Genomic DNA, 24,544 nt, shown 5'->3' on the forward strand with positions numbered 1-24,544 from the left:
TCTTTGAACTTTAGGACAAAAGAAGTTTAAATTTGTTAATTTGGCCTCTAGTAATTTCTTTAGGATGTAATCACAAATCCAGTCATCAATTAACTGTTCAAATAAATGGAATATATATTAATGCTGAAACTAACAAGTACTGGCCGCCCTATGTTACACATTAGAGGGCAAACTAAACCATCATACTCTTTGTCTTTGTCCATTTCCTGATTTATATCAAAGTGAGATAAAACATTCAGTTGAACATGTAAATCACAACATCTGCTGTAATGGAAATGTTGATGGTTTTGATCAAATTTAAATTTATCATAATTGAGGTACAAATCTAGAGACCTCAATTTGGTCAAACCCACTGTATTCATCCACTGCAGTGTTGAGCACCTGGTTTCAAAAGCCTGTTTGAAAGTGAAGTAATAAATCCCAGAAACACAAATCAGGTGGTCACAGAATACAAATCCAGTTGAGTTCTGGGCAGCGTGCCATTCACCTGGCAGGGGCCCGGTCACAACAGAGACCTGCCAGCTCCCAACTGAGGCTAGTTGCCAGGAGACAAGTCGCTCCTCCCCTGACTTTATTTACTGCACTCATCATCAAGGTCACAGCCGATGTCACTACAGCCCAGAAAAGGTGTGAGAGAGGCACGTGGCTCAGAGAGGGAGAGAGAAATTTAAAGTTAAAACCAAGGTGGGGAGGGGAGGGGAGGCCAAGTGACATGGTTAATCTCCATCTTGGACTTGAAACTAGCTGTCAGCACCAGCCTCTCCCAACAAAGCCTCCCTGATATATATCATCTTTATGTGCTCCGAGCTGACCTGTGCCTGAGGATTTAGGGCAGGGGGATCAGATTAAATATTAAATACTTTATTATAATCAAGGGTAAAATAATATTCAGCGTTTTTCGCACGACAAAATTTAATTATGTAATGTCATGTCATGTGGCCTGTAACTGTAATATATTTAGACCAAAAATCAATCAATTGATTATTTTTTTGGCAACTAAAACATGAAATGTCACATTCAACTCACAATTTCTTGAGGAGGCCTTCCACCATAACTTTTCCTAGAAACTACTGGGGTAAACTATATTATCGTAATTTTTTACAATGCCAAAAATATTTTAAAAGTATCTTAAAAAATTAAACCTACACAAAATTAACTACAAAAATATTCTTGAGTAAACACCCTTTTTATAGTAAAATTATTGTCTATTTATTGTACCATAGGTCAATGAAGTTATTATCGTGACAGGCCTGTAGTAACATCCTCATTTTGTCTGTTTCAAAGAGAAACTTGATTGACCTTAAATTCATTATTAAAACCATTGTGATTTGATTTAATTTTAGATCAATATTTGGAATTACAACATTTTCCCATTTAGGGAGGGGGAGGGGCAAATGGTTTCAAATCGCAAATGGTTTCCAACGTTGCTCAGTTTATCGTTCCTAAACCTCGTCAAGGCATTTAGAACACAAAACACTCAAGATATCATGATCTGAGTATTATTAGCAGTATAAATGTGATATCTGGAGTATTTGCTGGTCGCACAGCAGTATGAATGCTAGGCTAACCTCTATGGTAACTCCCCTGGCAGTGGTGAGCAGTTTGGACCGACTCCCTCTGACATCCATTTACAGTTCATTACTCAACATCTTGTACTCATCAAATGCACAAGACTTTCCCTGCTGAATTCATGGAGAGCAGATGAAAATATGGAAAAGCTGTGCGAGCGAGACGCCAAAACTCACATTTTGTTGGGCGCTCCAGTTTCCGCCTTCCTCGTTTCTTGCGCGGCGTCGCCAGGCTGTCGTCCCTGTCTTTCTCTGAGTCCTGGTCGTCCCGGCTGGGCAGGAATCCGTTCTCCTGGGAAGAGATCAAGCTCTGACCCTGGGAGCTGTCCTCTTCCCGACAAGAGGAAGGGTCTCTGAGGAGCCCGTTCTCCACTTCCCTCTTCTCCTGTTTGGGGAAGCAGGCATCGGATGTCCTGTCTCTGTGCCCGCCCACGCCTCCATTGTGGACCAGTGCCATGGACGGCTTTCCCACCCCAGTGTAGCTGTTGTTACCCACACCATCTATGAAAGAGCCGCAGCTCTCAATCTGCAGGCAGAGGGAGGAGAGAAGAAGGGGTTTCAATGTTACCATTCTGACAATCTATCAGCTTTAGAGCTTGTTATTGCTGCAGCAGTATGTTACACTTCCATGTTATGAAGGCGTAAAACAGCCTGTCAGCATTTATGACCTCTCACGTACTGTAGTTGTAAACAAAACCAAACAAATCATACTGTGCGAGAGACAATAAAACAGTTGGCACCATCACAGTGAAGGTAAGCACTCACCTGCCTCTGCTGGCTAAATGGGAGATTTCAAAGAAGTGTGAATTAAAGTACACACCCATTTCACATGAGATAAGCTTAATTTCACCCCTTGAGATTCCTCATCTCAATCCAGACAGAAAGCCCCTCAACTTCTACACTTATTACTCTGTGAATTACAGCATTTCCCATTCCACTCTGTTAAACTGGAGCTGTAAACTTCAAAGCCGAGCCAGTAAATATGTTGTACAGCCATTAACTTGTGAGTGTGGATGGGATTACATTACAGTTCAACAGGTACACCAGTGAGTTTCCTGTGCATTCTTCATTACAGCAGCATGGAAATATGCAAAGAATGTTGGCTGTATAGCAACAGAGATGCTTTTCACTCCAGTTCAGAAAAGAAACGCCCAGTTTAACTATTTGATTCTAAGCGGAGGAGTTACTCCAATAAACCCAACAAGGGCTGACCAATATAAAAGTTACAGCTTCTTCAACTAAAACAAGCACAATATGACTACAGTCTACAAAAATAACTATGAATGCATTAAAAATGTGAGCGGGGCGATTTGTGTCTTGATACTGTCTCTGCTGCTGCCTAAAAATAGCCACAAAAACACACTTTCTCAGACAATCCCATTAGTGGGTCACTGAGAGCAGAAAGTGGAGCATGTCTAGAGAGACCGATGACAGGCGTGCAGCTGAAGGTTCATCTCCTGCACATTTAAGGTGGTCCGATTATACTAGACACTAAAAGGTCAAACATACTCTTATGAGTGCAAACTGAATAGGGCAACACTGTGTAAAACTGCCTTTAATATGATCCAGAGAGCTATAAAACGTGTGTAATGAACACGATGCAAATTACGTAGGTGCAACAGAGCTCCCTAAGATGACGAAAAAAAAATCTGCAAGCGTCATCACACTACCTCGTAAAACAAAACAACATCCAGCCAAACTTGTTTGTTTTTTGGTTTTTTTTTTTAAGCATTCCTCACGAGCCACAAACTAAATCACCTCATTATTGTTGTAACAGAGAGAAAATTAACCGTAAATGTTTAACAGCTCCGCTCATACTGGGCTAAATCTTTTTGACACAATGAATGAAAACAAACCCCCCACAGCCTGCCAGAATATTCTTGACTGGATTCCTGACGAGAAAAATGTTGCTGTGTGTGTGTGTGTGTGTGTGTGTGTGTGTGTGTGTGTGTGTGTGTGTGTGTGTATGTGTGTGTGTGTGCGTGTGTCTGTGTGCGTGTGTCTGTGTGCACGTGTGCACGTGTGTTTGAGCAAATGTGCACGCAAAAGCAAATAGTCACGCAGAAAGTCAAACACTATGAAATGTGCTCACCTCACACACACAAACACACAAAACTGTCGTGGAAAGAATTACGCAACAGATAAATGACCCAGTGATCTACACATGGTCCCTGCCAGAGGTCAAAGGTCACAGTCAGGGAATCAGGTGGCTCAGACAGGCAGACAGAAAGGTCAAAACAAAACACTGACGAGAAAATCCCGTTGACTGCTACACGAAAGCAAATTTGAATAATCAATGACTCATAGAAGTTATAGAAGTCCATTTTGAGTTTTCTCAAGGTAATATATCTGTGGCTATATTAATGAAACCGAAAAATTAAGCGCATAGTTGATGATGATTGTTTTGTTCATCCATATATCATTTCCAAGAAAAAATGTACCTATACCTATATTCCATTTTCTTAAGTGTACGATTCTCCCACTTTTCTTTGTCTTGTATGCAGGTAAATTGAATATTTTTGTACATAATGATGCATTTAAATGTCTGCTTAGGCTCCAGAAAGAGTAAATGACGTTAATCACCAGTGTCTTTTTTAATATTTTGAGATTTTGATAATATGAATGCAAAAAAACAATAATTCATATCAATATTGAGTATTATTGCTAGTTAGGGCAGTAAAAAGGGAGGAATGACTCCAAAAATGAGAAAATGTTATCCTTCTCTAATGAGTCAAGATTTAAATGCAGAAATTTTACAGCCATGTATCACAGCAAATTAAACAATTCACTTTGATCTTCTGTTCTTTAATCATAAAATAATCAACATGCATTAACAATAATTTCTACTCTCCTTATTTGACTGTAGTCCAAATTCATGAGAGATTTATTGCATCTGTCTACAATTACCTGTTTTTATGTTGTCTTGGCCAGGGCTCACTTGAAACAGATTGTTTTAATCTCACTGGGACTTATCTTGGTTAAATAACTGTTAAAATATTTTTCATAAATTGCTGAAGTATGAAGGGTATCTGAGCATTATACTTTATATACCACCTGAAGGCGCATACTGCCTGGTTTCACTAAAGTGAAATGAATAAATACTTGATTTAACCTCAATGCACTCATCTTTTCCTCTGTAAACTTGTTCATGACATTCAACCATGACATTTATGCACTCTGTTCTGAAGGGGAAAAAACAACAACAAATTGAGGCTTAAACATTGCGATATGGTGCCATAACGGGTTAATAAGTCTACATAAATGATCATTCGTATAATTTGGCACTAACCCACCATCACATCCTCCTGCCAGGCAGTAAGATTTTTGGTGTGTTGAATCACACTGTAAAAATTAATTAACTTGCTTTTAAGATAATGCAAATGATAATGTCTGCGCATAAAAACAAAAAACAAAAAACAGATGCCCCAAGAGTCATTATTAAACCAGAGCTTTTAGCAACAATAAGACATCACAAACAGATTGCAAATTGTGTTGGTGTTGGTGTTGGTGTTCGTGCGCCGCTGCGACACATGGCGGAAGAGGTGTGATGTTTATGCATAAGCTTTGCAGACGGAAACACATTATTCTTACAGTTAGGCCATTAACATGCTTTCAACCTCCCTCCAAAACAGCATCTGGCTCAACATTTCAAGATGTTTTCTTTCCTACTCAGAGGTTGATGTCTAAAAAATCTATACAGATGGTGATATCTGTCAAAACAAGGCATTCCAAGGTATTCACATTTTGGACCTACTGAGATTAAGGTAACATAACAAGTTTTGATTTCCAAAAAAACATGAAGATATGCCCACCCATCAAATATTTACCATATTATTTCCTCAAGACTGAAGCGAAACATACTCTTGGGATTGATACAGACATCTAAAAAATAACTAATTCTGCCAAAGAGGTACTGATATCATCCCTAGTATTGAGTAAATTATTCTTTAATCTATATTTATCCAAAATATACATATTGCAGGCAGTATTTATTACAGATTAAAAATAAATGTTATTGTCTTAATGATATCAGTGCATTGAAATTATAAACTTCACGGGGAATCTAATAACTGTATTGACCCAAGCATCTGCTTTTGAACACTGTGTTGTCGAAAAAAGGTAGGTTTTTATGATGTACATATCAAAGAATACATACACTGACACCAACAACATACACTACCAGTCAAAGTTTGGACAAACCTTCTCATTCAATGTTTTTTCTTTAATTTTACTATTTTCTACATTGTAGATACATACTGAAGGCATCAAATACATGAGGCAAGATGTATGGAATTGTGTAGCAAAGAACAGATTGTTAAATAACTGTTAATATGTTTTATATTTTGATTCCTCAAAGTAGCCTCCCTTTGCTTTGCTAACAGCGCTGCAAACCCTTGGCCTTCTCTCAGTGAGCTTCATGATGTCGTCACCTGAAATGGTTTTCACTTCTCAGGTTCGCCTTGTCAGGGTTCATTTGTGGAATTTCTTGCCTTCTTAATGGGGTTGGGACCATCAGTTGTGTTGCGCAGAAGTCAGGTTGGTACACAGCTGACAGCCCTGTTTGACAGCTGTTAGAATTCATATTATGGCAAGAACCAATCAGCTAAGTAAAGAGAAACTACAGTCCATCATTACTTTAAGAACTGAAGGTCAGTCAGTCTGGAAAATTGCAAAATCCTTAAATGCGTCCCCAAGTTCAGTCGCAAAAGCCATCAAGCACTACGACTAAACTGGCTCACATGAGGACCGCGCCAGGAAAGGAAGATCAAGAGTCTCCTCTGCTGCTGAGGATGAGTTCATCTGAGTCACCAGCCTCAGAAATCACCTCAGATCAGAGCCCAGATAAACGCCTCACAGAGTTCTAGTAGGAGACACATCTCTACATCAACTGTTCAGAGGAGACTGAGCCAATCAGGTCTTTATGGTTGAATAAGGAAAAGCAACAGGCAGAAGAGATTTGTTTGGGCCAAGAAACACAAGGAATGGACATCAGACCAGTGGAAATCTGGGCTCTGGTCTGATGAGTCCACATTTGAGATCTTTGGTTCCACCAGCTGTGTCTTTGTGTGACGCAGGAAAGGTGAACGGATGGTCTCTACATGCATGGTTCCCACCGTGAAGCATGGACGAGGAGGTGTGATGGTGTGGGGGTGCTTTGCTGGGGACACTGTTGGGGATTTACTCAAAGTTGAGGGCAAACTGAACTAGCATGGCTACCGCAGCAGCAACATGCTACATCCCCCCCAAACACACCTCCAGGCTGTGTGAGGACTATCTGACCAAGAAGGAGAGTGATGGAGTGCTGTGCTGGTTGACCTGGCCTCCACAGTCACCTGACCTAAACCCAATCCAGATGGTTTGGGATGAGTTGGACAGCAGAGTGAAGACAAAAGGGCCACAAGTGCTCAGCATCTCTGGGAACTCCCTCAAGACTGTTGGAAAACTATTTCAGGTGACGACCTCATGAAGCTCATTGAGAGAACGCCAGGAGTGAGCAGAGCAGCAATCAAAGCAAAGGGGGGCTATTTTGAAGAACCTAAAACATAAAACATATTCACAATTATGTCACACTTTTTTGTTTACAACATAATTCCATATGTGTTCATTCATAGTTTTGATGCCTTCAGTATGTATCTACAATATAGAAAGTAGTAAAAATAAAGAAAATCATTAAATGAGAAGGTACGTCCAAACTTTTGACTGGTAGTGTATATGATAGGCCAATATTGGCCAACATGATTGGCCCCACCGATATATTCGTCAGGTTCAAAAATGCTAATGTAATTAAATGTTGCGCTGGTTATTCAATGTTGATATCTAATTAAAAAAAAAAAAACAAGAGCTCCTAGTGCACAGCCAGTGTAAACTTCAAGTCCTGATAGGAAACAGAAACTTTTTAAATAAAAGGCAAAAATAAACCACCCCACACTGACTTGTGAGCGAGTAACACGTTCAGCCTGAAGCTTGTTGAGGTTTTGCTAATTTCTAATGCAATTTTAACACTTACTGGAAAATGCTTGCGCTTCCGTCCGGGCTTGCCAACTTTACAAGAGGCACTACTTTTAGCCGACTTCTCCTCTGTCATCAGGTCCATGTCCAATATCGTGCTCTCACCCTGTAAAAAAAAAATACATATACATATATATATATATATATGTATGTATAATTCTCAGGTCATGCAGTCAAAAAAGAACATTGGATGCACTAGGACATTTAAGAATTGCTTGCACGTCTTTACATTGTACGGCAGTATTCACTTGTACAATAGGATGAGTGACAGTGTCGGCTCAGCAGCAGGAATAATGCTAAATCTGCCACACAAATACAAAACTGCAGCACATCAAAACACTTGAACATTTTGAGGGGACAGTAATGGGTCCTCAAGTGTCTTTGACTGAGTGGAGAGTGAGACGGATAGAAATTGAATGACAACTTCCATTGAACTCAGCTGAAGTGAAAGCTCTGCGGACGCAGCGCTGACCTTCCACAGACAATCCCCTCTTGACATCATTACAAAGACGTCGACCGGCCCCCGCCTTCCCGTGCAGCAATTTCCCTTTCGATTAATAAAAAGTGCAATGAACAAAGCCCAATGTCCACAGCAGCCGAGTACCTCTGGGGTTGATGGGAGAAAAGATGATCGTAATGTATGTAATGTAGATGCTTTGATTTAGTGACTGAATAGGAGAACCGGCTCCATGTCTCAATACGAGTGAGACCATGAGGCCGGTCCTGACAGCTGCCATGGGGGCGGGGAAGTGGTGGGCTGAGTCTTTATTAAATTCCTTCACTATTGAATGCCAGATTTCCTCTGAGATAAAAGGGCAGTGAAAGCATGTACCTTTACTGACTTCATTATTAAGTACCTTTATTCATTTTAAACATTAACAGCATATAATCATAAAAGAAAAGATGGCACATAAAGACGGTAATACTCTTTTTTCTACTACACATAACTGCAAATATGTAGGTCATTTGAACCTGGACCAACTCACTAAAAAAAAAATAATAATAATTTCCCCATAACAAGTAGAAGAGGTTTTGTTTTTCCCCTTTTTTTTCACCTGAAGTGTCACCGTCTATGTCACAAAAATACTAGATAACAAAATAAACAACCAGTATACTAGAAAGCAGCAGTGACAGTATTTATATGGTTATATCTTTTACTCCAATCTGTTTTTTTGAACTCAACAGTGACTTCACAGCGTTCAAGGGTTGCTTGAATGCAGAATGCATCATTACATCGTGCTGGATGCGACTGCAAGTTAACCTGTTAACCTTGTTTTTCATTTACATCAATGCCTTTAAAATACCTATGCATGCTGCAGGTATTTTTGACCCAGCACTGAATGCTGATACAATGCTTTGCCGTCACAAACTAAAGCCAGATGTTAGCAGGTGTTAGTGAGTTTTGTGGCCAGTGGAAAAGGGAGTGTCTGAAAAAGCTGCCAGAAAAGACCAAAGACAGGTGGAAAACCTCAAATTATAACATCACCAGCAAACTACAATGGTAACATCAGTCATTTCAGATGCAAATGTTAAGATGTACACATAAAACATATATGTAAAACATTGTACAAGGGAATATGGGAAAGTGAAGCACCTTAATTTGAAGACCCGTTTTTAAAGCGTTTTTAGACTTAGCTGATTTAACTGTGGATGACAAGCTGTTCCAGAAGGACCCTGATGGTGAAAGCTCAACTGATCTGATGTGAGTAGCCTGTTCCCACTGCGCACACCTGTAAAGATGAAGGTTTTCATACTTGTAAACCTGTTTCTAAAAGGTGACTGATCTTGTTTCCATTGTGAGGGGATGAGTGGTTGCCTTTCTATTCTTTTCCTTGGTGTGTCAAGGAAGTAGTAGCTGTATTAGAAGCAGCACAGCAGGCAGTGGCTTGTTTTTTTGTTTTTCTGTTTCCAGCTTCTGTTCTTTTTCTCCTGCCTGTTTTTTTAAACTTAATACCAACTGAAAGAATTTTAATTTGCGGGTGAGAAGACAAAAAGTCGCAGCAGTTAGTGGTGGAGGCTGCAAGCTTTCATTCCTCCATGTACATTGCTGATGGCAAAGCTCCGCCTGTATGTGATAGGAAGATGGGTACAAATGACTATATTCACTCAGGTTTTGTATTCCCGTCAATGCCAATCAGAGCTGAGCAATAACTATGTGTGCCTGCTGCAGCTTCCATTGCAGAAAAAACCCAAGCGATCACGGGTTTTTTGATTGGTAGGAATGGAACCGAAGTTCTGAGATGTATGGAAGAAGGGACGAGACCACGAAGAGCTTTTTAAAATCTGATTCTGATCATTAGGAAGAACCAATGAAACGATGACAGGTGTGATGAGAAGTCGAGCTGGTACTGGTTAAAAGCCTGGCAGTTGCAGGGCTGAAGGGCCAGGCTGTTTGGCTCAGAGATGAGGGCCGGGGCGTGACAGTAATCAAGAGGTGAGGGTAGGGATGAGTAGTTCCAGGTCTCTGTATGAGGGAACAGGTTTAATTTGGAGCAAGGTTTCTTATTGATTTCTTGTTCTTGGCTTTTATAACATGTAATTACCTTTATTAAATAGAGAGTAGAGAGCTGACAACAAATGAAGAGAGAGGGGATCAAGAAACGTCTCAAGCCCACCACCAACTAGGGACTCTTGATAATGGAAATTGTTGTTTGATTGGATTTTCAGAGTTGGTCAAGTGGTCTGTGGCCTTGATTCAGGTCTGTGACATAAAAGAATCCACAACAGAATAAATATCGATGTGCTGATTCAATCGGCAGCTAGACCACAAAAAAATACTGCCATTCAAAAATACTTCTTATCAAATGAATGTGCAACTCGTTTCCTATTTTGTAAGCAATGAATTGAAACCTTTTGCTCAAGGTTGTTCCGCTGTATCCATGCTGCAGGCTGCTTCATAGAGGTTTTGTGAGCTGTGCGTAAGGTGAATGACAGTAACAGTAACAACTCTCATTCTTCTCAGCTGCCATCTCCTGCCAGTACGAACGATCAATTTAATATCAAAGTTCTAGTTATCATTTTCGTATATATTTCACTTTTTAATATTTCTCATGATGGAGTATTTCTATTGCTCCCATAAAAATGGTATCCAAACATTTTCATGTTTTTACACGAACACGCCAGCAGAAGCTGCTGTCCAGAGGCATTCATCTTTCGAGTTGTCTGTCAGTTTGACACCCCATTCTCGTTTACGTGACATCTCTAGAACACCTTGAATGAATTTCTCCAAATTTGCCTTGAAAATGTTTTCTGGGACTGAAGGATGACCTATACAATTTTTGGTGGTCAAAGGTCAAGGTCACTGTGACTGGCGACACGTCGTTTTTTGTTTGTTTTTTTCTGCGCTCCCACCCAAATGGTATTCATGGTATGATGTCATGTTCTCTCCAACCTCACTGTTTACTTCCTCCAAAAGATGCAACTGTGCCATACCAGCAAGACCCCTGCACATTTTACATCAAAGGGATCTTGATATAGAAAAAAATGGTCATAAGATTAGATTGAACCTGACCATGTTTGTGACACTGCATCAACTACGTCTGACTCTCTCGCTCTGTCATTCTCTGGCATCACAAAACTGGACTTGGATTGAAACTATTGGTTAACCCATTTAGAAGGTGGAGACTGATATTAATCACCAGCAGGTACTTCAAAAGTCAAGTCGTGTTACATCTTGAAAGTGTTGCAACAGATAAGGAATCAATCCATCAGCTATTGGTGTCCCACGGTGATACACTGATTTGCATGAGGAGAGAGAGATGAGCTTTGATTTACTGATGTTATGGCTGAAGAGAGGATGGGTTTAATTGATTAAAAAAAACCTGGAAAATCAAGAAAAATCATCGAATATCATCAATTTAGTTCTGTAAAATGTGGATGAAAAGCTAGTTTCCCTACCAACATATAACAGGTTACTTTAAATGCAGATATTGGTGTTTTGCAGATGGTGCAATTTCATTGTGTGATCACTAATAGAGCGTTTTAACCAGGGTGGCAGCATTTGCATAGATAACAGCACGTTGTGAGTGCAGCCTGGTGTGCAGGCTCATTTGGGAACCACTTACATGGATGACTCAATTCACTGGTGCCTGGCTATCTCTGCAGGAGCAGCCTACAACAAACTGTTCAGCCAATTCCCAGACCGAAAGCTTGGATGTGCTGAATGAAAACAACACGCCATTTTCACACACAGCTTCACCCGAATATTTTTTTTTTTTGAAAAACAAAACAACAGAGAGCTTTGTTGCCTGGAGTGAACCCTACTACACTGTCAATATCGCTGCACTATTTCCGTCTGAGTAGCCGGTTATTTAAGGCAATGTCTGTTGCCAGGCAACAAGACTAAGGGCAGTACTGTGTAATGGGAATGTAGAGGAAGAGGACAGATCCCCCCCAGTAAAAGAACTGTAGAGCCATTCCAGCTCCAGCTCAACACACACCAGCCAACGCCCACGTCACCAAACACCATTACAATGGCAAATGTCACATCAGACAGCTGCACCTCGCAGCAGCGTCCTCGCAAGTGACGCTGCTGCTGCCACCGCCTCCAAGTAATGATGCATCTATATACAGCTTTCAAATAATGACTCTGAGGTGACATGGCACACAAAACGTTCTTTAAAAACTGCCTATTTCTTCTATGAGCAGAAAGAACCAGTCTATTCCAGGAAGTCAATTGATTCCAGAGATCAATATGGAATTAGTTTGACTAGTTGATCAACTCCATTCATAAAACTGGTGCTCAGAACACAAGTGTGTATTTTAAGGCTCTACGTAATATGTGAGGCCTAACATTTTAAAAGGGTTATTTGATTCCTACACACACACACACACACACACACACACACACGCACACACACACACACACGCACACACACTACTTGATAGATGTTCTAGCTAGATACTGAAAGCATCTTTTGAAGAGCTGGGTTTCAAGTCTTTAAAGGGATATTTCAGGTTTATCAAAGTAGGGTTATGTGAGCGAACCATCCACAGCACAAGTCTTAATCCTGAAGCACACTGTGAATGTAGCAATGGCTGTTGCAATCATTGTAATCAACTGGAGCAGCTTCACTAATCCCTTCCATCGTGTCCATCATTTAAGAGACTACGCATCTTAATTTTTTTATAGGCAGGCTGATTTTTTTTTTCCCCCACATTGCATGACCATGTAGTCCTCAGGGCATTTTGAATTACAGAATCTCCGTAGAAACCAATCTGTTTCAGCTGCAGGGTGCACAGAACCAAAGAAATACACATACATACATATAAGGAATGTCTATCGACGGTAAAAACTATAAAACCCTGACATGCATCACTGACTCAGCTCTCTTCATATTAGATGTTGATCAGCTTGTGTTCCGTGCAGAGAACCAAGAACACTTTGATGCTCAGCATTTTACCACTGAAGACAGGAACTACAGGAAACATGTTTTCTATCCATCAAATGAGCACCCACTTAAAAAAAAAAGTCAATATCTGTTAACGTACATCAGTGTATTATCAAACAGCACTTTCTTATGGCAGATCAGCTGTTTGAATGGAAATACCTACTGCAGAGTATTACAGTGCGTGGCATGTATTAGGATACAAGTTTTACAGTTAAAAACTATGACAAAAACAATACAAATGTTACAAATGCATGTAATATGTGTAAAGAGATACATTTTTTTGATGGGTGTTGATTTGGTGGTTAGAATTTTTTTTTTTCTCAAGACATGCACAACCACATCTTAAATATCACTTTAAAACCTACACTAAAACTTGAGTCAAATCCATATTCAAAAAAGAACTCAAGTCATTGAAAAAGCCAAATCATGACAGGATAAATTCTCTGCTGGCTAAAAAAAAAAAAAAAAAGGGGGGGGGGGTTGTGAAAACCAGACCACTCTGCATAGGAGAGTCTCACACATTACATTCCATAAAGGGGAGATTCCCATTCTCTTCTATCGCTTACCATTCTGTTTCCAGGTGAATCAGCGTAGTCTGAGCTTTTAAACGCAGTAGTGTTGGTGACAGTGTTGGACGGCATTGTTGGGAGTCTTAGAGGTCTTCTGTCAGATGATGAGTGATGTAGATGATGTGGAAGTTGAAAACAAACTCAAGGAAATGAGAAAATATTAATGAGAGATGATCCCTCTTCTCTCCTAAAAGACATAAAGATAAGTAATCAGCTTCAAGTGGAGCCAGGATGCAAATTCTGTGAATCTTTGCAGTTTTAAATGTCATAAAAGGCACCTTCTGAGATCAGCTTTGTCGAGTGCCCGTCATGTATAGGAGCCTCTACATACAGGATACTGTATGGCTGCTATAGGGTCGAGGCCACTGTTACACCACATGCATGTATGGTCGTGCAACATTCCACATTATCAAACCCTAATTTAATCATTCAAGTGCCTTAAATGTCTGGGTTAAAATGACACCAGCGGTTACCCATGTGCACACAGTCGAGACACACTTGAGGAAATGTGCAAAAATCACGTGTTTACCATGAATTCATAAGATGCAGCCACCATTAATTCTTGTGATTTATTTACAGCCTCTAATAGGTCGCCGAAATGAAGTCCTGAAAAATAATTGGCGTGTTATCTGGAAAATAATTTATTACAGGGCCAGACAGGCTGTTCAGTGTCACCTGATTTCCATACATATAACTCAACAATATGCTGACATCACCGGCTTGCATGTATTATTCAACTGGAAAAGCATTAAAACGCAAAGTTTTTAACGTCTTTTGCAGCAGGGGAAGTCTGCAATATGACCCAGGGGACTGTGGTTTTTTTACAGGCCACGGCCGTCAGGATATGTGTCGTTATTCTGAATGAGGCCGGTCTTTTTAAGGGTCGCGATCCTGGTTCCATGTTGGACATTCGGTCAAGTTCAAGTGCACGTCGCGATGTGCAATCAGCACATCTGCAAAAAAAGCAAACCCTAAATCGCTATTTCCCCATTTCCACCGAGCGCCTTCCGCTCTCAGGGCTCTGGCGGTTTTGTTCACAGCAAGGTTACATTTCTACCGCGCCTATAGCTGTTACACGGGTATGAGCAGTCGCTGTGTGTTCGTTACCCGTTTTTCCCAAGTCCCGGGCCTGACCCTTTTTGTCTCGAGTTCCCGGAGCCTCCTTCCTCTTCTCTCCCCGTCCTCCACCACCCCAGCCGGCCAGCACTCCTCCAGATGCGCGGCTCTCACTGCAGGGGCCTGCAAGACGGACTGCCGGCTGCCCCCGGGTCCTAAACTCCTCCGTCGGTAGAGCAGAGGGGCATAGGAACAGTGTTCTAAAGAGTAATTATCATGGACCCCTTGTTACACACACGTACATCTGTGGCTGATATATTTTCATCTCAACAGTCAATGGCAGACTTAAAACACTAAAAAGTATCCAAAGCCTGTCCTCCCAGGAAGAAGAGCAAATAGCTCATTAATACAAGTGGTGACAACAACCTATATTCATGTGTGAATGAGAGACGCCAACTAGCGGCCATGGTACGTAACACGCTCGAGTGGGGGGATTGTGACATGACATTGATGAAGATGTGAAAAATCCGAATAAGATGGTGGAGGGACTGACTCATATTTGGACCCTTATAGCCTATAGTTGCTCAATTTTCAATATTTTCAACTTGCATTTAAAATTATGCTTGATATACAGAATAATGGACTATATATAAAGATATGGTTGTAGGCTATAGACTGCATATAAAGATGGATAATGTGACAGCTCCTTAAAAATAGCCTCTTTGTGGCTGGCTTTAGTATATTCATGAATCCCACAGCATCCAAAGTGGTTATGATCTTATCAGTGTGGCGTCCCCAGGTAACTGCAGACGCCTGCGTAATATGAGTATGAACTTACGTATGAAATATGACACTTGTTGACTGTTTCGAAACTTTAGAAAAGAATAATATCAATGATCTCTGAACTAAACTGAGAAAGGACATGGTATTTTTTATATTTATATCTAGATATTTCAATATCTTTAAAAACAATGAAATGAAAAGCTCATAATCCACCATTTAAAACCCCAGAATTCAATACAGTTTTAAATCTGAGCAATATTTGCACAAGTTATACACAGTAACACTACCTAAATCTTAATCAAGGCGAACTGAACAGCGGAACCAGAGGAGACTTTCCTTTTTTTTATTTGCCTCATTAATGCTCCCCCATGGTGGCAGCGGGGCCTTGAGCTCACATGTAATGAGGTAATGCCTCAAGCCAGTCTGGGGGCCCCATTGAGATCTCTTAGTGATTTTCTCATTAAACTACGGATAGATTTACTTATTGACATTGTATACAGAAACTGTTTCTAATGTATCAGTACTTGTACAAACAAGACAAATTCCCAATACCAAATTCTGGTGTTTGTGTAGGAATAATGATTATATATATATATATATATATATATATATATATATATATATATATATATACAGTGTCAAGGACACTCTGCAACATAAAAACTTATGAATCATAAATGGACCATTAGTGGTTTTATATGTGTATATGTGTGCTTATTATCGGAGTATTTTAAGAATGTCCACTGAACGATTTATGAAGCCTAAAATTGACACACTGTCATCTTATTTTATTTCATCCCAAAGTGGAGTGACATTTATTGCAACACCCAGCCAACTTGCCATTCATGTCTAATGACATTTTTAAGTGCTGCCTTACATTACAGTAATTGTTTGAACCAAAATGAATTAAACCAATGAGTTCTAGCAGTGTTTCTTTCCTGCTATGACAAGTGGAAAATGTTTAGAATTTAGTCATTTTGGCGAGACAACAACAAGTTCATAACAGGAAGTTTTATTCAGAGAGCAAGACAGCATGTTAAGTTCAAGAGAGAAAAACTAGCGATGCAGCCAAAAGTTCTTTATAATTCTATTTCAGCGAGAGTCATATTACACATTGTTACTGGTTATTGTGAATTCAGTGAATTTTAACATCAGGCAAAGATTTTTCCTGTTGAAAAATATGAATACAACATGACCAAAAGTTTTGAAACTACAGTCATTTTCATTTCAAGTCAGTGACTTCACCAGATCACAACCTGAAGGGTGTGAATACCATAGTGAGTTTGCATGATTTTGCTGCAATAGCATTGCCTTGGCACAGATCAAAGTGTTTCTGGGAACCATATACTCAGATTTGTAATTAGGTAGAGGTAAAATGACTGACTGGTAACCAAAAGGTTTGCTGCTCCCCTGCTTGTACAGTATCCTTGAGCAAGATAGTGAACCCAAATTGTTGAAAACCTCCACAATCTGTGTGTAACTGTGTGTACAAGAGCCAACATTGTAAAGTGCTTTGAGTGAAAATCACTTTATAAATACAATACATTTAGTAGATTAAGTATCAAATATTCTGAACAAGTGGTGTGTAGTATAGAATTGCTCAGTTAAACCTTCCGACAGAGTTTATCTCCAGAGCAGAATTCTATCTCCATCTAACTCCACATCAATGTTTAATTTCCTGGAGTGAAGCTGGAACAAGATATGAAATCTTTTATCACATTCATTACATTAACCTCGCAGCAGCATGCCTCTGCAATCAGCTTCTTATCCTGCACATCCCCACTAGACGGAGACACAGGGAGAGCTAAATGCTACAAGCTGCCAGATGCAGGACTGTCAAAGGGATAAAGGTTTACTGTGCAAATCCCTGTGGGACAGACTGCAGGCTTTTAGAGTGAATGGGGGACAGAGGATGTGTTTGAGTCTGAGATGTGTTTGCATCAGGTGGATGTGGTTTACTGATGAGGAAGTACTGCTGTCTCACACTCATTCGCACTGAGTAGTTCATCAGAGGACAACAGTACAGTCAAGAGCAGAGCACTTGTGGAAACTCCATCTCTTCCTAGAAAGAAGGATGGCGGTTGAAATGTCAGGACATAATCTAATATAGTTGTAGCCATAGACTGTATAACTGATGGACAGAGCCCTCAGGTCTGCATTCTTTCAAATGGCCAGCAGGGGGCAATCCTGATAGTTGTCAGATCAAATCTATTTGTATTTACCTCAGTTTCAACGACATGGGATGGGCCAACTTTGTTTATGTGCTGCTGATACAGATCAAGACCACAGCAATAATATTCTTACAATATGATGCAAAATGCTAAGCTGAAGAATATTTTGCTTGAACAGCAGCGTTACATAGCTCAACACAAAGTTATATGAAGAATGTAACGTGTCTGACAGCCTGCTCATGAATCACTGTTTTATAGTTGCGTGTTCTCTGACAAAATCAACACATATAAAGGGGAACGACAACCATCATGTTGTGAAGTGTGTGTGGGCGGCGTGGCTCAGAGGTAGAGTGGGCGTCTAGCAATCGAAGGGTCGCTGGTTTGCGCCTCGTCCCTGGTGACCATGTCAAAGTGTCCTTGAGCAAGATGCTGAACCCATAATTGCTCCTGATGAGTAGGTCAGCGCCACGCAAGGCAGCCTTCACCATCAGTGTGTGAGTGAATGGGGGAATGAGATGACATTGTAAAGCTCTTTGAGCGCCACTAAGGTAGAAAAGTGCTATATAAAATGAGTCCATGTACCATTTAAATCAGCTCCATCAATGCTCACGCAGATCGTTACAGAGAGATATGGTGTTTGCTATCACACAACTCTGGTCTGCTGCAACTCAGTGTTAAACTTCCATCCGGCCTCCTGCTCTCTGTCATCTGTCTTAATAGCATAACTGTGTAAAAATAAAAGAAAAGTGCTTATCTGTACTCTCAGTTTATAGATTCATGCGTACATTTTATAAACTGTGTGCATAGTCATAAACCGTATACACTAATTTGAAATCTATTAAAGATTGCTAATCCATAGCCAGAGATTGGGAAATTTGGGACTGGGAAATCTGAGTGCACAATTTAAAACAAAACTAAGATTTATATCTGATAGTACAGATTTACAGTAAGTACCCCCTGTTTTTCCCCAGCCCAGGAGGGCTCAGAAACTGTAGCACTGTACTGGTAAAAGCAGTATTTTTACAATCATGCAGACATATAACAGAATCAATATAAATACAGGTGAAACTCTATACTGTTTGAATTATTTACAGAATGCTATACTTTAGGGCGTGGCTTCCTTTTGATTGATAACGCATCATTAAGGCGATACGTTGTGTCTCAGTCAGGCCTACCGTACTCCTTTCTCCTACAACACTACCCTCTTACCATAACCATATGGTCACCTCTTGTTGCAAAAAAACAAGATGGTGACAATTTAAAGTCACTGCGGTTGCATCCTCCTCTCATACAGTTTAGTGCTTTCCACCATTATATCCTCAGTGAAGCGTGAGGAAGACAGTTTGTTTTTGATTCAGCTTCGTACAAGAAACAGGAAAGGAGGAGTTCCTGAGGAAGTTCTCCCACGTGTTAAAAAAAGATCCTACAAAGGAAGTAACAAATATACTTGAGAGGGTGTAAATAAAAAATCTTTGATATTAACGGAAAAAAAAAGATTGCTGTTTTGTTAAAAAAAAAACATTCTCAGCTCTCCATATAGAAATAAACATAATGCAATAATTATCCATTTTATCTCTCATGACAGTGGCAGTAGAGATATTCAGGGAATATTTTGTCAAGTTTGTGGAAAACAATTGTCACACATGTATGCCTAAAGCGATGGGGGGCGAAAACACTTTCCTAGCTTCTTTTTTTTTCAGAAATATACTTCAAAGCAGAAGCTAACGACGCTGTCAAACAGTAGACAAAATAACCCGGATCTTCTAGTTTCTGACCTTAAGACACTAAATTCCTGCTTTGCAGCTGGAGGGAACATTGTCCAGGGAAACACAAAGTTGGAGTTATGTATAGGAACTCCAAGAATACATTGTGTACAGTCCCAGCTTCAGAAACATGATCACCTCTCTGAACATCACTCTTACAGTCTCTACTGCATGGTTTGATTTCAATTAACAAATTTCTATAATAAAGTACTCACTAGTAGTACTACAGATGGCTTTATTGCAGTTACCTATGTCAAGGATGTGATGTTTTTGGTGGTAAAGGGGCCTATGATGCTGATTTTTTCCAAAATTGGTGGAGGGGTGGAATATGGGCCAAGCAAGAACCAATTAAATTTTAACTCAATGAAAAAATACTTTTTATTTTCATTAAGTTTGTCTGTGTTTTTGCTCTCTGGCCTCTATTTCCTGATGTTTGAGTAACTGGTCTAGATAGAGCTATTTTTTTTTTCAAATCTTATTGACTGTTCGGTAGTATAACATGAAATGATGCTTCACATTCTTCATAGTGATCACATAAATCTCCTTCTTTCAGGACATTTTTGTTTGTTTGTTGAAAAGAACAAAGACTCCAGCTTCTCCTTTGAAATGTTGTAAAGGAAAAGTAAAAAACCCACAAGGAAAATAAATTCTAGGGCCATTGAATTCCCTCCATAATGAAAAGTTTTAAAGTTCAACGTGCAAATTCAATTTTGAATTACCTGCACTTATGTATTCTTTGTGTAAAACAAATGATCAGTCATGGCATCACAAAGGGATATTTTAAATCTTTTTTAATATATTTCACATTTGATTTTATTTACAAAAGACAGTGGCTTTTGTGACATAAAACTATGTTTTTCAAAATTAACATGAGAAACAAATGTGTACCAGAAGCGTAACCATACAGAACACATACATAGATAAATAACATCAGGGAGTGTTGCCATTTTTGCACATCGTCTTTCTGCAAACAATAAAAACATCATATTGTATGAACCTCAATGACCAGCTGTGTTTTATTTGCATTACTCTAAATTTGGTCTGTAATTACCTCCGCAAGTGAAGCTAATGACATCTGTAGATTTGGAATGTGTTTTCAATCTTTCTTGAATATTAAATAAAAGTTTTACTTTTAATATGGATATCTCCAGGCATTCTGTGATTAAACTATGGGCAACAACTACAAATGCAGATATACTTTGATATATACCTGTAATTTGTATGACACACAAAACAGTTTGGCACAAATGTAAAGGCTGAGCGTACGTTTCGCCAGAATACAGTGAATAAATAAAATCTCTACAAAGTCACAGACTAAAACTCTGACATAATGGCTGATAGATAATCTTATTTGCTGAATGGTTACTTTATACAGCACTTTACAAAACAGCTACAGGCACAAACTGAGAGAACAAAAAGTAACTTGCTAGCATTGCCAGAACAAAGAATCTTTACATTTTTGCCTAATTGTTCATATCTGGACCTTTGTGATTGAACAGACTTTTGACAACAGTGGTCACAAACTTAACAAATTTCAATTGATGCATATGTTAATTCATTTGGGGCAACTATGCAAGTGCGAGCGTACAAATGATTCTGCATTTTGACATTACAATGACTCTAATCCATTAATACTGTAAACCAGAATAAGGACAATTAAGACAACAGAGCGTAACAAATTTGAATGAAAACATCACATTTAGAACAATGGTAACAGAGGAGCCGCTTTTTGTTCTTCTTAAAGTGATACGCCACTCACAAAGTGCTTCTTGCCTTTCCAGTACAAACTGGTTGAGCTACGTTGTGTTCACGGTAGTACTGAGCCTGGTCGTTTGCTTTAGAGTCAAATTAAAGTTTGTGGATTACTTTTGAATAGTTTTGCTATTGCATGTATTATTGACATTACAAGGTAATAGTGATGTATTAGTGAGGTTAAGACACCTATTTATGAGTACTTGGAAAGCAAAATACGCTTTGGAGGTGAAGTATCACTTTAACACAGTGTAACAGGTTGTTGAAAAGTATATGTAGCTTATAGGATACTGAGTGGAAATCTTGTGCTTCAGTTCGGTCAAATTTGAGCCAACTACTTCAATCGAGTCACGTAATGTTACTTTTAAATTGTTCTTGAAACTTTACCACATTGTACTAAAAGCCAGAGACGAATGGCCGCCCTGAAGGACAAAACACATTGAACCAGTAGACAAAACTCTAAAGGTAACTTTGACTCCATAAAACATCCTTTCTGGTTGACAGCTACCTCTGTAACAGACAAATCACTTTGCTTTTCAGAAAAAAGACACAAATTCACACACAGACAAACTATATCCAACATGCTTCACCAAATAGCACTTCAGACAAAAAAAACTTCCTATGATCCACATTCTTTACCCAGCATTTCATCACTTGCTATTACTCCCAAGAGTTTCTTGCCAAAATAAATGACAGCAGATGTGAGAGTAAAATCGTCTGAGCAAGTTTAACAAAATCAGGTGGAAGAACTGATTTGTGAACACATTTATGAATTTTGCTCACAGGGTTTGTTTTTTGGGGGGGAATAAAACCCTTCTTTGTTAATCATCACTGACCTGTTAGTGTGAGGGCAATGACACCTCCTCTTAAAGGACATTACCACCACTTTTTCTGGAGTAGATCTGCAGTCCCTGAGCACCTACCTTCATTGCACATAATATTCCTTTTCTTAATTAAATAAAGCTATCAAAGCTACTCCCATCCTACTACCTTACATCCTCACATACAAGTAACTCACGATAAACTCAGTACTTAGTAAACATCCTGAGGTGCTTTCCTAGACTAAACTCTAAATACCAGACCTACCAGCAAGTCAGTATATTTGGAAGGAGGCACCGTGCTGCAAGGTGTGTTACAATGCCCCGCAGGTGTGTTCGCTTGGTTCAGTTTCACTTGGAGGGAATAACTGGGTTCATAGTGGTGTTTGTTGTAGCCAAACACACAGCCCTCTTATTTGCAAGGATGCTTCACTTAGCACACAGTAGCAGCAGTACAGTATGTGAGCCAGTGAGTGTGTTCACATACACACTGTATTCAGGAAGCTAGCTCAAGGCAAGGTAGAACCCTAAATGACACTAAATGACAAATATTCCTAGATGATGTTATCATGGAAATTCTACTGGTATCATAGAGGGCTAATGAATATACTTTCCACTGAGAGTTGAATGAGAAGAATAATTCTCTCTTACATACACTTACTATGTAGTTGGCTGCCCGCTAGCTTAGCTTAGCATAAAGACTGGAGAAGGGTGGGAAACTGTAAGCCTGGCAGTGTCTTGTTCATATTCGATTAGAAAAGAGTACTTTAATAAACTGTTTATATAATTCATACACTAATAATCATTTGGGGTATTTTGGTGTCTGTTACTTAGTCTGAGAGCCTGGCCAGGTGTGTTGGAATTGGATGCTGGCACATGTAAGCTGGTAAGAAAGCTTGTCTTTACAGAACAATAACAGACCTTTCAGATAAACCCATTCATTTTTTATGGGTTCTGTGCAGAACAGAACAGAACCACAGCATGAGGGTTATACTGGCACACGCAGGACGGTTCAAAGACCTGGTTATGAAAAGACAGGAGCGTAAATCTCATATAGTTCTTGACTAAGTAGTAGTTTAGAGGTGAGGCAGATGTTTTATATGTAACGACATTATCAGAATTTTATTCCCTAATATTTGAGTTTTTAATATATAGTAATACCCAGTGTAAGTTTGGTTTTAGGACTCCTCCTCAAATAGTCAACACCCCCTACCAACCCAAACCTTTTATGGAATAACTAGATTATTTCCAATATACAAACAGCTAAGTCATTGTTGCTTCTAGCCTGAACCAGGTGGGCTGTTTCAATGTCTCTATGTGCTAAACTACACAAATCATGTGGTGGCTCCTGCTTCATATGTTGGCAAACATGATGATAGTATGAATCTTCTCATCTAACTCTCAGCAGCAGAGCAAATCTATCCAGTAGATTCATCTATTTGTCTTACTCAGACTGCAAAGCCAGCCAATCTATAATAAAAGTCTGCTTTCACAAGCATGACACACCAGAATATAGATGTGCGAGTAAACACACTCAGCGTGAATTCAGAGGCAGAAGACATCTAACACCCCGGTTGTCATCATAAACCCACAAAGAGCTGGTTTAGCTTGGTACAGTACCTAAATCCAGCTATGAGTGCAATTTCATGCAAAAATGATAAATAATAAAATGAATTTGAAAACAAATGCTAATGCTGGTTATACAAAAGCAATGACAGGGAACATGTTGCGACAGGAGCGTTCGTCCATGTCGGTGCGTTCCCGTGGTCATGTGTTTACAGTATTTTATTTACAGAATGATCTGCTGCAGTGGAACTGTTCAGGGAGAAAGCACAGCAAGCCATTCTCAGCAGTCATGAGGAAAATTATTGGGTATAATTACAGCAGTTTCTGTATACAGGACAACATACACACTCTCTAATTAGACACGTCTTGCTACCTGCAAGGTGTCAAGAAACATTTTTTCACATAGTGAAATCCTGTTAGATTACAGCATGCATTACTCTACGTGCTAATGCCAGGGGGGTTGTTGTTATTACTGATTGTTCCCAGTTGATGACTGTATGTCCTTAAAGGATGGACCAGTGCGTTTGCTTTCCCTCAGTGCTTCTGTACTCTCATTGTGCCTGGATAAACACAAATAGAAGCATCGTTAGTGCTGCTGACAACATGCAAAATCTGGATGTATGTATTTTTTATTTTTTTAAATACATAAAAGATGGCTCTGTTTCACTTTCACTTTGCTATTTTTGGAAGAAGGGTTGCAGCACTCGTCCATTATAAATAGTACAACATGTACAGCTGCTATGCAAATATGAACTTGCAAATTCCTTCAAACCCACAAAAAAATGCTGTCATATTAGCTTATTATTAGTTGCTCTACATCTTTAGTTACTGAAAATAAATGCAGTTTGTTTCTCAGTTTGACTGAAATTTGGAATATGGAAGCTGAGAGTGGCTGTGGTTGCAATAATTTATCTCTTTAATAATCATGAGATAATCATACTCAGGAAATTGAATTTGTAATGTTGAGATATCACTAAAATTATCCCATCATCGCAAAATAACAATACTTTCTTGCGATAATGAGATAATCAACTCTTTAAGTTAACCCTGAGTTCTGATACATAACTACATATAACAATCACAGTTTTGTTAGCTTCCA

The 24,544-nt window shown here is 39.4% G+C and overlaps 2 protein-coding genes across 15 annotated transcripts in view; both read right to left on the reverse strand.

The window, feature by feature from the left end:
- The window catches only part of dnmt3ab (DNA (cytosine-5-)-methyltransferase 3 alpha b), a 59,866-nt gene extending 45,106 nt beyond the window's left edge, over nucleotides 1-14,760 (reverse strand). For all 11 annotated transcript variants that reach the window (XR_015109691.1, XR_015109689.1, XR_015109690.1 and 8 more), the window contains exons 1-4: nucleotides 14,644-14,760; nucleotides 13,534-13,723; nucleotides 7,576-7,683; nucleotides 1,746-2,094 (exon numbers count right to left, since the gene is read on the reverse strand). Coding sequence is in view for 7 of the 11 variants with exons in the window: in XM_086182029.1 (XP_086038155.1) it covers nucleotides 1,746-2,094; nucleotides 7,576-7,683; nucleotides 13,534-13,608 (532 nt within the window). In the remaining 4 variants the exon portion in view is untranslated. The remainder of the gene's footprint in view (nucleotides 1-1,745; nucleotides 2,095-7,575; nucleotides 7,684-13,533; nucleotides 13,724-14,643) is intronic.
- Nucleotides 14,761-20,101: 5,341 nt separating this feature from the next.
- Nucleotides 20,102-24,544, reverse strand: part of dtnbb (dystrobrevin, beta b) — a 36,178-nt gene continuing 31,735 nt past the window's right edge. For all 4 annotated transcript variants that reach the window (XM_086182514.1, XM_086182516.1, XM_086182515.1 and 1 more), the window contains one exon: nucleotides 20,102-24,005. In XM_086182514.1, the coding sequence (XP_086038640.1) occupies nucleotides 23,980-24,005 (26 nt within the window). In that variant the 3' untranslated portion in view covers nucleotides 20,102-23,979. The remainder of the gene's footprint in view (nucleotides 24,006-24,544) is intronic.

Source organism: Aulostomus chinensis, chromosome 17 (genome assembly GCF_037954235.1).
Source record: "Aulostomus chinensis isolate RoL2024-O1b breed Wild chromosome 17, RoL_Achi_v1.0, whole genome shotgun sequence".
In the NCBI taxonomy this organism is placed as follows: domain Eukaryota; kingdom Metazoa; phylum Chordata; class Actinopteri; order Syngnathiformes; family Aulostomidae; genus Aulostomus; species Aulostomus chinensis.